This window comes from Juglans regia, chromosome 1, assembly GCF_001411555.2.
Source record: "Juglans regia cultivar Chandler chromosome 1, Walnut 2.0, whole genome shotgun sequence".
Lineage (NCBI taxonomy): Eukaryota > Viridiplantae > Streptophyta > Magnoliopsida > Fagales > Juglandaceae > Juglans > Juglans regia.
In genome coordinates, this window is record NC_049901.1 from 41287019 (window position 1) to 41302908 (window position 15890).

General features: G+C 32.5%; 1 protein-coding gene across 1 annotated transcript; it reads right to left on the reverse strand.

Moving 5' to 3' along the window:
• Positions 1-729: 729 nt before the first annotated feature.
• On the reverse strand, positions 730-2456 carry LOC108995655 (36.4 kDa proline-rich protein). The gene is made up of 2 exons (XM_035695225.1): positions 1568-2456; positions 730-1008 (listed from the first exon to the last, which is right to left on the reverse strand). The coding sequence occupies exon 1, from the start codon at positions 2367-2369 to the stop codon at positions 1575-1577; it is 795 nt and encodes a 264-aa protein (XP_035551118.1). The 5' UTR covers positions 2370-2456; the 3' UTR covers positions 730-1008; positions 1568-1574.
• Between the last annotated feature and the right edge of the window lie 13434 nt (positions 2457-15890).

A 15890-nucleotide genomic window follows, 5' to 3' on the forward strand; every position in this document is an offset into this window, starting at 1 on the left:
AGTCATTGGGTGATTGTTTAAAAAAAAAAAAAAAATTGTAATATTTTAGAAAGAAAAGTTATTTTTAATTAAGGAAATTTTATTTAATATTTATTAAAGAATTGCTTTTAACTAAAAACGAAATTGTCGTTAATATATATCATCATGAAGATCTAAGACGAAGTAGTAATGATTGCTAACAATTATGATGCTCCGCACGTAGTTTGAATTGACTATGAACCTTTTTCTAATCTCTCTCTCACTTTTGGGATATATAAAAAAAAAAAAAAAAAAAAAAGGAAAAGGGAAAACGGAAAGAGAAATTTGTGTGCATAAGAATGGTGGGATTTCTTAACGCCCATTGGAATAACAAAAGCAGGACCTCTCTCATCTCTCTCTCCAATTATATCATGTGTAGTACTGTTCTACGGTGGCAGCTTTTGTGAAGAATATAGTCAGATAATCCCCCACATTCTTATGTGAAAGAATCCTTGCATGCCTCGTGATTTGATTTATTTATTGAAACGAGATTAAAGTTAAAAATTAAATTAAATATTATTATTATTTTTAAATTTTTAAAAATTAAATTATTTATTATATTTTATATAAAAATTTATAAAAATTGTAATCTCTTTCCAAACCGAGCATTAAGAAATATATATACATATATATAATAAATAAATTAAGAAATATGCAAGAAGATATATATATATTATATATATATATATTATATATATAGAACAAGGCCTATAAGAATCCCACAAAAGATTTGAAATTAGACTCGAAAAGCTAGCATCTTTGATTGCTTCCTTGTCTAGCTTATAAGACAAAACAAACATGCAACAATCCCTTAATTAAAAAAACAAATGGTGGTGTACAATGTCGATCGCAAACATCCAGAAAATAAATCAAGAAAAGGATAACATTTTCAGATAAAGAGTGATGAATGGGGAGTGGGGGAGGAGGGGATCGATGTGGCTCGACATCCTCTCATGTCGATTCCATCAGTCCAACCATCAATCTAGCAACCTGCAATCCAGTACATGAACATGATGACATGGATCCAATGAGCCATTAATTTTTCTCCCAGCATAAATTAATTCAAATAAATAATATGTAATTCAAAGCTTAATTGTATATTTATTTGAATAATAGCATATTCAAGATAATTAAGAACTATTAGATAAGTTTAACTCTTGATAAAAGCCCTGCATAGAATAAAAAAAATGGAATTAATGCTCTTTAATTTTTTTTTTTTGGGTCTTGAGACCTGAATACATTAATTTTGGTTCGGATTATGACGTGCTTTCTCTTGAATCTTTGCTACTGAGTGGACGAATCACCCTCTGTTTTTTTTAACACTCAAGATTTTGCGCCCTCATGATAGCCAAAAAAAAACAAAACATTACCAATGTTTTGAGAGCAAAATGCAGTATTATCACTCCCGACAACCTTATATACCATAAGCTTGCTGGTAGGTAAATTAGGTTAACGTCATCTTCAAATGCGAAATATAAAGATGAATATATATATATATATATATATATATATAAGAGTTAGGGTTTGGAGATGAGGAGCTGCACTTAACTCGTTTTCTAGAGAGAGCAGGTGTAACCAGGAGGAGGTGTCTTCCCGCAAGTTACAAGGAGCTGGAGAGCAAGTGGTACAAAGATGTTAAGGTTGAGAAGCTTGAGCTTGAGAGTTGTGCACAAGCAAACCGCAGCCTCAAGCTCAACAAGCCCTTGCAGCACCGGGCAGCACTCGTTCACCACCGGATCTCCAAGTCCAACGTGCACCAACCCACCAAGAAGATCCACACATGCACCCAGTTTCAACGTGTCAATGGGGCATGTTTCCTTGGCTGCTGGCGGCGGCGGACACGGCTTTCCACTTGGTGTCTTCGGAGTTCCGGGTGGGTTCAGAATTGGAGGGAGTGTAACTGGAGGGAGAGTAACTGGGGGAAGAGTTACCGGTGGTTTTACTATCGGGGGTAGAGTCACAGGGGGAAGTGTCACCGGTGGTTTTACTATTGGGGGTACTATTGGGGGTAGAGTCACAGGGGGAAGTGTCACCGGTGGTTTTACTATTGGGGGTAGAGTCACGGGGGGAAGAGTCACCGGTGGTTTTACTATCGGGGGTAGAGTCACAGGGGGAAGAGTCACTGGTGGTTTCACTACCGGAGGTAGAGTAACGGGGGGAAGAGTCACTGGGGGTTTTACAATCGGGGGCTTGACAATGGGGCCTTTAGAAGGCTTGTGCGGCTTGTGCGGCTTGTGCGGCTTGTGCTTTGTAGGGGTCTTTCCACAGGATCCACAGCCAAGAATGGGGGTGGCCGAGGAGACGAAGAGCATGCAAATGAGGAAGAGAGCATAAATCTTAGAGGATTCCATCTTCTTGGGTGTGTCTCTCTTTGGAACAAAAAGAGAGAGAGGAGGCCGTGACTGATATAGAGAGTGGTATAGTATTTGCACAGAGTATAGGGTATTAATATAGGAATATATAGCGACGAGAGCAATCAAACAAGAAAGTAGAAACCAAGAAGCAGATCACGTGAACATGGGGCTAGCTAGTCTCAAAAAGACAGCTGACAAACTTTGCTAGTTGGCAATACCATACAGATGCAAGTATCCATATCAATTTCATGTTCATGTGCTAGCTAGCTAGATATTATTAGTACTGCTTTCCAACGTAATTGACAGTGTGTTGGTTTCTAATGGAATATTAGTGTTATATCTTAATTGGTAGCTAGGGATGATCAAAGCCATGTTTTAAAACACTTGTCAATGTTCTTGACACACCAAGTCTTAGGGAAATTTTTTAGTTCATACAAATTTTCTCCATCTCAAAATTATATGGATATATAGTCGTTTTTTTTTTTTTTTTAATGTAGTTTGGAACTGTTTCGATTACACTTACTATAACAAAAATTCATTTTTGGGACGATTTTTGTTTGGGGCAAAATGAAAATTTTCCTAAAAAATGAGATGTAGGAATGAAATTCAAATTTTGTTTCTAAAAAATGACGGAAGGTGTTTACCATTCAAACACATTCAAACAGTATATATAGGGACGAAAAAGTTTCATCCCTAATAAAATAACCATTCGAACATCAACCAAAAACATTCGAACAAAATAAAATAAACATTTGAACATAAATTATTTATGGTTGAACGAGAATTTGGCTCGTTAAGTGAAAAAATCTAGTAGGACATAAGTTGTACATTTGAATAACAAGTAACAACGTTCGAATGTCAAAGTTAATTAATGTTCAAATAGATATTATGTATGATCGAACGAGATATTGGTGGGTTAAGTCAATAAATTTAGCAGGATATTGACTTACCGTTTGAACAGATTATGATACCGTTCGAACAAATATGTGAATTAATGTTCGAACGTAAAAAAAAGAATTCAAACAGACATTTATTTCAAAAATCTCTAAAAGGAATAGAGAAACGTTTGAACGTGATATATTTTGTTCAAATGGTTACATAATTTTTACAATTATTGATGACAACAAAATACCTTACTTAATTATGGATAAATATTTAATTTATCTAAAAATTAACAATTAAATAATAGGAATAATAGAAATCAATAATTAATTTAGAACAAACAAAAATAATTTAATTCAAAATTAAATTAAATTAACAAAACACCAAATATCATTCATACTAGAAACAAAAAAAATGTAAATAAAAGATACAAACTACTAAGATCCCAACTCTCTGCACACATCCTTGACTGCAGATATGCGTGTCTTTAGTTGTGTCAGTCGAGTACTAATTGTGAGTTGAGTCGCAGACATGGCATCAATCTCTGTACATAAGTCATAGATGCTAGCATTAATCTTTGTATGTAAGTCAGAGAAGCTAACATTCATCTTTGTACGTAAGTCAGACATGGTAGTACGAATCTCCGTACACACTGCATTAATCACCGCTGATCTCTACATGCACTATCTCTGCCATCTCCTTATGAGCAACTGTGCATGATGCCTTGGCTTATGTGGATGTCTCATTGGTCGATACTCCCCGATCTCTCAGGTGTGCATCTCTTTGAGTATCGATCCGATCTAGAATAGGACCAAGAAGACAAAGTCTCGAGTGTCCCGTACTTCGTGACAGGGTGGAGGAGTTGATTGGTCCCATCGGCTCTTGGACATGCTCAGTAATATCTGACAGGACCCCGTCATGTAATAGAAATCGAGTGATCAGGATTCTGAATGACAATATATCTGTTGTAATGTACCGAGCTTCTGATAAAATCCTATCGAATATATAACCCACTAGGTCGATAGGAACACCATGAGTGACGTGTATCTTAAACTTTGCCCGATTCATGCCAACCTCTGTCTTGTATTGCCGAGGATCAATATTGTTAGCGATGATCAAGTTCATAATCTTGAAGAAACTAGATAAATCTGTTTGTTTGATGCTCTTTGTCCCATCATAGGGAGGAGTATCTGGACCAACAACCAACTGCCTCACCTCATGATTAGAGAGGCCATCGAGTTCATCTATATAAGATCTCTCGTCCTCAGTCGTCTCCCTATCACCTGAAGCTGGAGACTCTCTAGGCACCACGTTTGGATATGCAGTCCGCAATCGAGGAATACTAATCTTATCAATGAGTCTGTCAGATGAAAATATAACAGAAGTTGATCAGATAGAAATCGTGTATGACCTCCCGTCATTTGAGCTGGCACCACCAATCTATTTATATATAGAACTCAGAGACGATATCAATATAAGAAACAAGGTCAAACGATTCGTCCTTCTGGTCGAGGATTGGTGTCCAACCACGATCATTAAAGACTGATATCAATGAATGACTCTTTCAGATAAGAGTTAGAAAGTCAAAAATCTTCACCTGCCGCTCAAATAAAATAGTCATCTTTCGAACTGTTTTGATGAAAGATTGCCTTGGTATGCCACGCTTACGTCCCCTATAAGACATTATCAACTTAAAATTTAAAAAATAAAATATATATGCAATATTAGTTATAAAATATAATAAATGAATATTCACAAAATTATGTATTAAATAAAACAATGAGAAATTGTTTTTTGTTATATCGTTTGATTGAATACCTAATTGTTCGAACGTTATAATTTTTACATCACCGTTCAAACGTGAAACATATATGTTCAAAAACTAAAATTAAATCCAATTCGAACGTATGGTGAACCGATCAACCGTTTGACATTTGAGTTCTTATCGTTCGAATGTATACAAAATTATTCAAACTGTATTATATGGATCGAACTCAACCACAGCTGAGTCAACTTAGCGGCCATGAAAACGAAAAGAATCCATCGATTCCTTTCATTTTTCCACAAATAACAAGTACACAACAGTTGGTAAACAGGCTACGATGGATTCCTAGCCACCTATGGTGGCCATCGACGAAAAAATCAAAATTTTCTATTTTTTGCAAATAATCTAACAAAACCTATATAAATAAACCATTATTTAATGTAAGGATTGTACCTCTTGAAAGGAATGAGTCTTCGATGGCAGCGATGACGGCGTTCGACTGAGTTGGATTACGTTCAAAATTTTGAATGGTTGTTATGGGGCGACAACGACGTTCAAAAGCCTCTCTCGATACCTTATATGTACAGATTCGTTGGAACGATTTTGAGACTATCCTACAGTTTGAACCATAGTATATATTGTTCGAACTGTGTTTATTTCAAATTTAGTAAATTAATTAATTTTTTATATTTAATATATTATAGACTATATGATATATAAATACTATAATGTATAGTATTAATATATGCTAATTATAATATCATATACAATATACTAATCATATATAATAATATCATATAGTATATTATTATATTAGTATATACTATATGACAATATACTATATGATATAGTATTATAATATGATATATCATATAATGTCATATAATATATACCATATTATAATATATCATATATCACTATAATGTAGTACTATATATATTATAGTACTATATAGTACATGTTATATCACTATATCACTATACTATAGTATCATTGATATATATCAAAATAATATATATATATATACTATATCTATATATCACTATATGATATATAGTATATGCTTGTATATAACACTATACACTATATAACTTGTTATACACTTGTTGTATATAATATTATAATTTTTATAACTTGTTATACATAATACTATAACTTGTTAATACTTTAACTTGTTAGTATACTATAACTTATAATACTATAACTTGTTAATATACTATACCTTAATTAATATACTATACTATATTATATTATATTAAACTACATAATACTATCATATAATAATATACTAAACTATACTATATTATACAATACTAAACTATATTATACTATATTATACTATACTAAACTAATACTAATACTATTCTAATAGTGTACTATACAGTATGATAGTATATGACAGTATATATTATAGTATCTATACTATGATATAATGCTTATATATATATGATAGTATATATATTATAGTATTATACTATACTAGTATTAGTATAGTATTTATAATATATACTCATAAAATATATTATGAGTATATGATATATATTAAGATGTACTATTGCTCGAACAGTAGTACCTTACGTTCGAACATAATAAAAACATTTGAACATTTTTTCTAGCGGCGATTCATGTTCAAATGGTGGCTAGGGTTTGTGGCAGCTACTGAAATGGTTACGAGAATATTTCTCGCCAATCCTTGAGCATCGGATTAAAGTTTGAACAATGTTACGAAAATTTTGTCAGCTGAAAAAATTGCATGCTGAGAAATTTTTTATGTTCGAACGTAAATGTGAGGTGTTTGAACGGTATGGATTTTAAAAGGTCGCGCAAGTGAAGACTTTTTTCGTTGTAATAAGCGTTGTTTTAATTGGAATGGCGGCGTTTCAATTCAATGACCTTGTTATAATGACATTTTGTGACTTGTCATCGTAATAAGTTCAAAAATACTAAATCTGGGTTAAATGCCGTAGATCACTCCTAGTATCGCACACTCTTCATTTCAAATTTCTTCTTTGAATCTAGAGAGTGTTGAGATATTGGAGTGGCTTTTTTTTTTTTTTCAGAAAGTCAGAGAGAGAGGTACTCACACTTGAGTTTAGAGAAATCAAACAAAGAGTGAGAAAGATAGAGATATAGTGAGTAAGATTGAGGGACATTTTTGAGAAAGAGTTGCACACAAATGTTTCCAAGAGTTTAGCTTTGGTAAATATTTATGCACCTTGACTCATGTTCTTTATGGTAAATTTTAGATGTGTACTAATTTTATTGTATCCCCTAAATGTTGTATAGGTCTTTTGTGTTTATTGGATTGTTTGGAATTTCATTGAAGGTAAAATCTCTTATTTCTACTCATTATAATCTATATCTATGTTTGTCTGTGATACATGATTTGTGTTTGTGAATAATCACTAGGTTGTTTTGCATTTGTCTGTCTATATCTATATGTTTGTCTATATCGATTTTGTTTTGCGTTCGAGTTTGGAAACTGGATTGAAACCGTTCGAATCGTAGATGTTACCATTCGAACAGTATCTGTTACATTTGAACTATATATGTTACATTTGAATGGTAATTCTACATTCGAACGTATACTATATACGTTCGAACGTGCATTTCCATAATAAATTACGAAAAACTCTAATTAAATTCTAAAAAAGTATTTTAAATTATCACACAATAGAACACCATAATAATAAACATAATGAGAGTATAATTAATACTTAAAAACATAATAGACAATAAGAGGTTATCATAATAGACATAATAACAAACTATAATTAATACTTAAAAATATGCACCCAAGTGAATAAATATACTAATAAAAAATATTTGGTCAAAAATAGTTAACATTAATAACACAATAAAACAACATAATAATAAACTATAATTAATACTTAAAAACATGCACCCAAGTGGATAAATATACTAATAGCACAATTGATTATATTTAAGAAAATCATGTAGCACAATTGATTATATTTAAGAAAATCATCTAGTATAATTGATTAAATTTAAGAACATCATGTGGTACAATTAAATCATATAGCAAAAAAATAATACCTTAATTATATAATTATCTGTTGTTTGATATATTTTTGTATCCTGAATTGTTGTTGTGCATTACATGAGAGTAATTGTATGTTATATCGAAATAAACTTTAGACTCGTTCGAGAGTTATCAATCTCATTGAACGGTTGATTAATAATACTTGAATTGTCTTGAGTGGACAGTTTGAGATTGGAAGATCATTCTCGCAAACTATTCAATTGTATCTGTTCGCGTCCTACATTATGATTTTGGTAATGTCAACCCTTGTTGTTATCCAGATATACAGTTTCGATGATGGTGCATCGACGTTTTATTCATTTCAATTAAGGTCATAAAATAGACATATTACATCATTTCTAATCATCACTTCGTTTCTAGAACGAATATTATATTTTATACAGTTAACAGTATAATCTCGTCAAGGTCAATGCACTATTAGAGGCATAACGTTGAAAAAATATCGTAAAATGAATAAGATTAATGTTAACATTCATGAAAAACATACTGGAGACGAATGATAACCAACAATTTGGCTTGCATCAATGTGGGTGCTCTTACATGAATTAGAGGTGGGCAGCGGGGCCCCACCCCCGCATGGTGGGGCGAGCAACCTTGCACCCTACCCAACGGGGGCTGGGTACCACGCCCTCAGGATGCAGGGGTGGGGGACGAGGGTGAAAACCCCACCCCCTAGCCAATGCGGGACGGGGGGTAGGGTGGGGGCTACCCCGCACCGTATGGTGTGGCTAGCAGCCCTAATACGAACTTATGCACCTTTGGCTATGAGTTCATAGCAGAAAGTCCCCCCAAGATGTGAAAGAGTTTATCAAGACGCGTTGTTTGGTAATATTTAAATAATTGATTTATATTAATATTATTTAATGTGTATATAAAATTTAGAATATTCAGGGTGACAATATCTTTGTGTATATATTTTTTCAAGAATGATTTCAAACTAAATTCTGGTCGGAGAGAGGAGTGTAAGACAGTTGATGAGCTTATATGTAATGCATTCCGCAAATAAAATCAAGGTGTCATGAGCATTATAATAAGTTCAAAAACAAGGAAGATGCACGCAAATATTATTTTCAAGATGTTCGACCTACCTATTGGAAAAAGTTTTGTGACATGTTTGAGGATCATTATATAAGGTAAATTAAATAAATTTTTTTACGTGTCCTATTTATAATTTTCACTTTTTAATATTTACAACTTCTATGCAGGAGCAAAATTCTATAAACAAAACAAATAGATCGAAGTTGAAAATTCATCATCATGCAGGCTTAAGATCTTTCCATCGCCTCTCTAAGAAATTGGTAGTGCTATTTTATTTTTTTATTGTATACTGTTTTTTATTTGGAAGTATTCTAATAACTTTATATCAAAACAAATATCTCTTACCGTAAGAGTCAGATACCAATTATGATTTAACAAAATTATATGTTACATTACGTACTGATCATAATGGAGAGTTGACTCATCCCAATGCCCATGAAAATTATGTAAGTATTATAATCTGTTTGAATTAAACATATTTGAATATTCGTGACTATTAATTCTTTCTCTTATATGTAGGAAAAAATGGTTACCCTACGTACTGAATCTGCGTTAGATCAAAATTCCTCAATACTTGATGTTGAAATGTTTACACAAGTTTTGGGTCAACGTTCAGGATATTTGAGGAGTTTGGGTCTCTGTGTAAAGCCTTCTAGCTCTTTCTCATCGTCCGGGTTTGCCTCTAACACCTCTATAGCATTAGAGAAAACTAATTTCAAAATCGAAAAATTGACTACAAGGCAACATTAGTTATAGAGGCTCAATTGACGACACAAGCAAATATGGAAATGCACATTAAACAACACGAACAACAACAAGAAGAGTTCATGAGAGAGGTGCAACTCCAAACGAAGATGCTTATGCAACAGGTCAAGTCTCAAAGCAACTGATTTACATTACACATACAGATTTTGGGATCTATTTTTATACGAAGTACGCCAGTACTATTGTTATATTTATTTAGTTTGCACTTATTAGACTACTTTTATAGGCATTGAACAAATTATAATGTATTTTTTTTTAAAATATTATGCATGTTTATTTAGTTTTTCATTATTGGGTAACATAAAATAGTTACCGTTCGAATGAGAAAAAACTGTTCAAACAAAATAAGTAAAATCATTCGAATATTGATATAAAAGATTCGAATATCATTGGTATTAAATGTTCGAACAATACTTTAAATTGTTCGAACGAAGTCATCGAACATGAAATAAACGTTTGAACTTCATCTCATAACAAATCGTTCAATCCTATTATGGTCCGATCGAACATCTTACTCAATACATTCAAATATATTTTACTGTTCGACCATCAAATTATTTGTTCGAACGTTTCCTCATGCCTATTTGGTCAAACGGACTGCTATCAATTGATCACTCATGAAGGATGCGTTCGAACATCAAGTTTGCATCGTTCGAACTTGATTTTGGGATGAAATTCAATCGTCTAAAATATATATATATATATATATATATATTCCGTTCGAACGCAATTGAATCGTTTTGCTCAAGTTATTCCCAAAAGATATTTTTTGGAACGAAATTGATATTTTCGTCTTAAAATATCTTTTGGGACAATGTTATTGGAACAACTTTGGGACGAGTTTTTTTGTCTCAAGAAATATTTTGAGACGAAAATTATCAACCAAAAAAATAATTCTGTTGTAGTGTCTGATAATCAGAAACTAACATTCTAAAAATATATAACAGCTTTTTATGTATGTCATGTTGTCAAATTTATTCAATAACATAGCTAGTTTGTGATGATAGTGATAAGTCATGAAGATCAATATATAACATCAAATTAGTATGTACATGCCGCTTTCTCGATTTCCTTTTACTTGCAGAAGTACTAGATCATTAGAAACGAAGGGTAAATGCTCGTATTATTTGTTTCAATAATATACTGCATGGGAGTACTATCAAATACATATATACTGCACGGGAGTCATTCTATATATACCTTAATTTAGTATATTCTTACGGCGGTTCGACTGATATATGCGTAGCAGCGCAATGCGTGATGACCGATTTACATTAAATTAAAATAGATCTTATAGCTAGGTTCAATATTTATGTGGCAAGTACAACTATCATGCTTAGCGGGTGTTTAATTTGTTTAGATATTTATTTCTATGCATGCATAAGTGCAGCTCATGCATCTTTCCCTTGATCATCGTTTTTTTTTTTAATAAAGAATTTTGACGCCGGACAGAATATATAGTGATTATTCTGCAGGTTAGTTTCAACAGATAATTCTTAAGAAAGAAAACAAGAGAATCGCCAAAAAATACAGAGAAAACATCTCTGATGTTCAATTCAATTATCAATATTTAAGAGTGACCAAATCAACTCACAAGTAGGGCTGTAATAACTGAAAATCGACTGTATTGAAATTTTATAAAAAATAGCAAAATTTCAATAATCATGCCAAAATTAAATACGTAAATAAAGAAGTAATTGCCAAAAATCTATCCCAGATCGAGTTTAGAATCACTTCCAAAACAGTAAATGAAATATTACCATAAAAGGAAACAAATAACTAAAAAGGAAATCGGAGGGGAAAACAGTAGAATTTTGCTTCGAAAATGATGCACACCTTGCATAGCTGGGTGGCCATGATGTGCGCGCCGAAAAGTGCTTTTCAAATTGGGGTCATATGCGCGATTCTGATACATGTAGCGAAAGTTATAGCCAAAATATCGAAATGTAGCCAAAACTGCCACAATCAAGAAAAAGATCACGATTTTCTATCCTCTTTACGCTAATCTGCCACCTCTAGGTATTTCAGGGCATACGTACAGTCTGACAACTCAGCATCATCTGACTCAAATTCTCCTGCATCAAATTTAATCCACGAAAGTACCGAAGCAGTACTCTTGTTTTGTTGTCTTCATCATATATATATATATATATATATATTACTTCATTCTAATTAAATCAATCTTGTTGGATAATTTTCTCCCTCAATTGGTAAAGTTACATGAAAAGTACTGGACATTGACAGAGAGAAATCAATTATGGGATCCTGAGATTTACAACTAGCTAGCTAGTTTATCTGGTATCTACGTACGCCCTTGTTTGTGGCATATATATTTATATGTAGAAATATGTGTGAAACTTGATACAGTTTATAATTTATGACATTTGAACGCTTATAAACTAATTATCTAGCTTGTTAAACTTATCTGAAATGGGTTGGAGATGTCGATCTCATATATGGATATATGTAGATCCTTTAATTTTAGTTTGTGTTGAACCACACCTAGCCATCGATTGTCAATAATAGATGTTTGTGCGCGACACATGATGAGAGATTTCATCTTTTATTTTGATTGCTTATAATGCATATCTTGTGTTTGAAGGCGCCTGGCCTGCAAATTATGCATGGAAAAAGGTATCGGCCTGATCTTAGAACAGATCATGATAATTATATATGATCAATATTTCCAAACATTAAGATATATGGTAATAACTATGCAAACAATATGTAATTAACAGAGGGTGGCAGACGTTGATCTTGAACTGGCCCCTGGGAAACCGTACAGCTATGCAAGCATGTGCAATGGTGGGGTTAGAGGAAGAGAGAGAAAGAAGAAAAGGAACACACAGTGAGAAACCGTAAGGAATGTGGGGGTGAAAGGGTCATGGTCATGGGTCTGGAAGTTCGTCCGTGAGTGAGTGAAGAGGCTGGAAGTTTTGTAAGGTTGTGGAATCCGTGATTCTGCATTGCTAGCTAGCTAGCTCACTTTGATGTGATCGGTCTCCTGGCCTGCTTGCTTTAACCCTCTCTTGAGTATCAAATTATTGTTCTTTCCCTTAAAAAAGACGCACTACTACCGTATCTGTATGCAAGAAATTATAAACTTACCCAAAATCAACCACTTGTCATTGGTCCCAGTAGTAGTACTGCTAGAAGCTGGGCAAATATATCATATGCTATAGATCATCAATGTGTTTTCATTTTCATTTCCTTTGGTTAAGTTAAGAAAACATATATATTGACGAAGCAAGTTAAAAAGCTAGCTAGGGTACAAGATAAACACATGCATGCCTCACATGCCATTCATGATCTCTTCTAGTACGTACGTACGTACATGCCACATGCATTAAAACATGCAATATCAGAACAACTCTAGACAATATCGATCACAGCTAGCTGCAGAACAGCAACCAGTAAACACATGCAACAAGCGGCATCAAATTATAAACAAAAGAATTTCATTTTCACCCAAAAATTGAAAGAGAATGAATAATGAACGTTCATCATTGTCATGCCAACTGCCAAGATCAGATGCATCGTACTGCATGCATGTGGTTGAAAAATGATGTCTGTATATATATATAATTAAGATGCGTTCTGGATCGATCTATAATACCCTTTGCATGGCAGGCATTTTATACATATATAGATGGACGTTTCAAGCAGGGATCGATGGAGTTTAATTCATTACGGCCAATAGTGGCCAATGAGTAATTACCGACAAAATTCATTAATTACTACTACTGACATGTATGGCCGTCTTAAATCCACACCACTGTCTCTTGATCTTGATTTCTTACTAAACAACAAGGAAGCTCAACAAAAAATAACAGAATTCGGTAGAAAGAGAAAAAATCAAGATCTAAATATGGCCGAAAGTATGCATTTACTGTAGTTGAAAGTTACTCTTAAAATGAATTTACCTAATTCTAGCATATTTTTACATTCTATTAGCCATTTGAGTGAATTTAGTTAGATTTGACTTTATTTATCTATTTGAGTAATGTTAGAGAGAAGTCATTATAGCAGTGCATACTTTACACTCACTGTGTGGTTGTTTCTAGTTGATTATTCTTAATACTCACTTGAAAAAATGTGTGGTCTAGATGATGTCATATCATATATACAAAATAAATACTCTTAATAATAACTTCTATCTATATTTATTCTTATCCATTTCTGTAAAATTTCTAGCAAGAAAATGGGAACATATCGCGAGACCAAACAGAAAGACCCATGCATAAGCGCTATACCGTGTTTGGTGGATAAAACACAGACCCTATTAAGTACTCTGTATGTTTTTTTCTTTCTTTTTTGTCGCGCGTGTTGTCTGTATACAGTAAGAATTCATGGACGTAGGGTGCTGCAGTGGAATCCAATGGCTCAGAATCTCTCCACGAAATTCATGGCTACAAATGAATGCATTGCTTACTCTCTCAGCTCCCATGCACGAAATCTGTGGGGGTGTCAACGATCTAGTGGTGCTGCCTTTCTCTGTGATCTTGTACAAGGATAGAGTACATCCACTGATCCACAGGATGTTCGATGTTTTATTTATTTATTTCGCAGCAAAAACTTCAAAAAAAAAAAAAAAAAAGGTTCTTGTTTCCTGCAATAATGTCAAAATGGTGCACGTGGTGAGAGAATAGATATGTAAATGATGAGGATGAGGATGATGACGGTGATAATATTCATTTGTTTATGTATTTTGAGGAGATCAGATCATGATTCCACCGCGGCAATGAAATGATATATATGTGATGATCAGATCATGTTCATGTAGCAGGAGCAGGCAGGGGACGTGCTACGTCCACCGCTCCCAGCTCCTGCTGGGATTAGGCAAAAAATTTTTCTTTTTGCTTTTTTAACATATATTTTTTAATATTTTTTAAAAAATTAAAAAAATTACAATATTATTAAAAAATATTTTCTTAATTATTAAATAAAAAAAAAATAAAAAATCATAGCAATAAAATAGAGCAATAAAAATGAACAATAAGAGTAATATTTTTCTTTTTAGAATATTGCATTTGTACTGAATCTATGAGTACATATTAAAAATTATTTTTTTTTTTTACAAATTTTATATTTATTTTTTTAAATAATTATACCGTACTTATACACTAAGAAAATAGAAATCATTCATTTTCAATTATTTTAATTGTAAATGATCTACAGGACTGGTTTATTCGATTCACTTACTGCGATTTGATGCTCTAGAAGTTTTCATTTGTGCCCCAGTAGCTGGGTCTGTCTGTATAATTTGCAGTTGGCAGACATTGAAAGTTAATCATTCAATAAAAATTTTTACTTTTAGATGGTTTTGGAAGATTTATTTTCAAATTATTTACACTTAAAAGTTGAAATTTTTTTAAAATTTTAAGATTTAAATTTTTGTTACAAATTAATAGATTGGAGGTATATTTTATTTAAAAAAAAAACAGTATCCTAATTTTATTAATAAATCTTAATTTATAATTTATAATAGATGAACACTTTATACAAAAAGAGCACAGAGTTACAATAGAAATCTCAAACTCATGTTCTTAAGAATCTGGAGTTATAAATGAATTGAGATAAAAATTTAAAGTTAAATAAAATATTATTATAAAATATTTTTTTAATATTATTTTTATTTTAAAATTTAAAAAAATTAAAATTTTTATTTATTTTATATAAAAAATTTTAAAAAATATAATAATTAAATGAGATAAGAATGACTATAAAAATTAAAATGGCCGTTATAAGAGAAACAAGCATTGCTTTTCTTGTCCAGATGGAATTAGCAATGAGCCGAAATGGGCAGTTCATTCAGTCATCGTGAAGCCCATAACGAATATGGGCCGGACTTGAAATATAAAAATTATTGATTGCTAGAGGGCCGTTATATTAAAGGCCGAGCCCAGGAACAACAAAACCCATTATACGCAAGAGAGAGGGAGACGGAATTGGACCTTTAGAGAACTTCCCATTTTGCTTTTCAAGATCCAATAGTTTTTTTTTT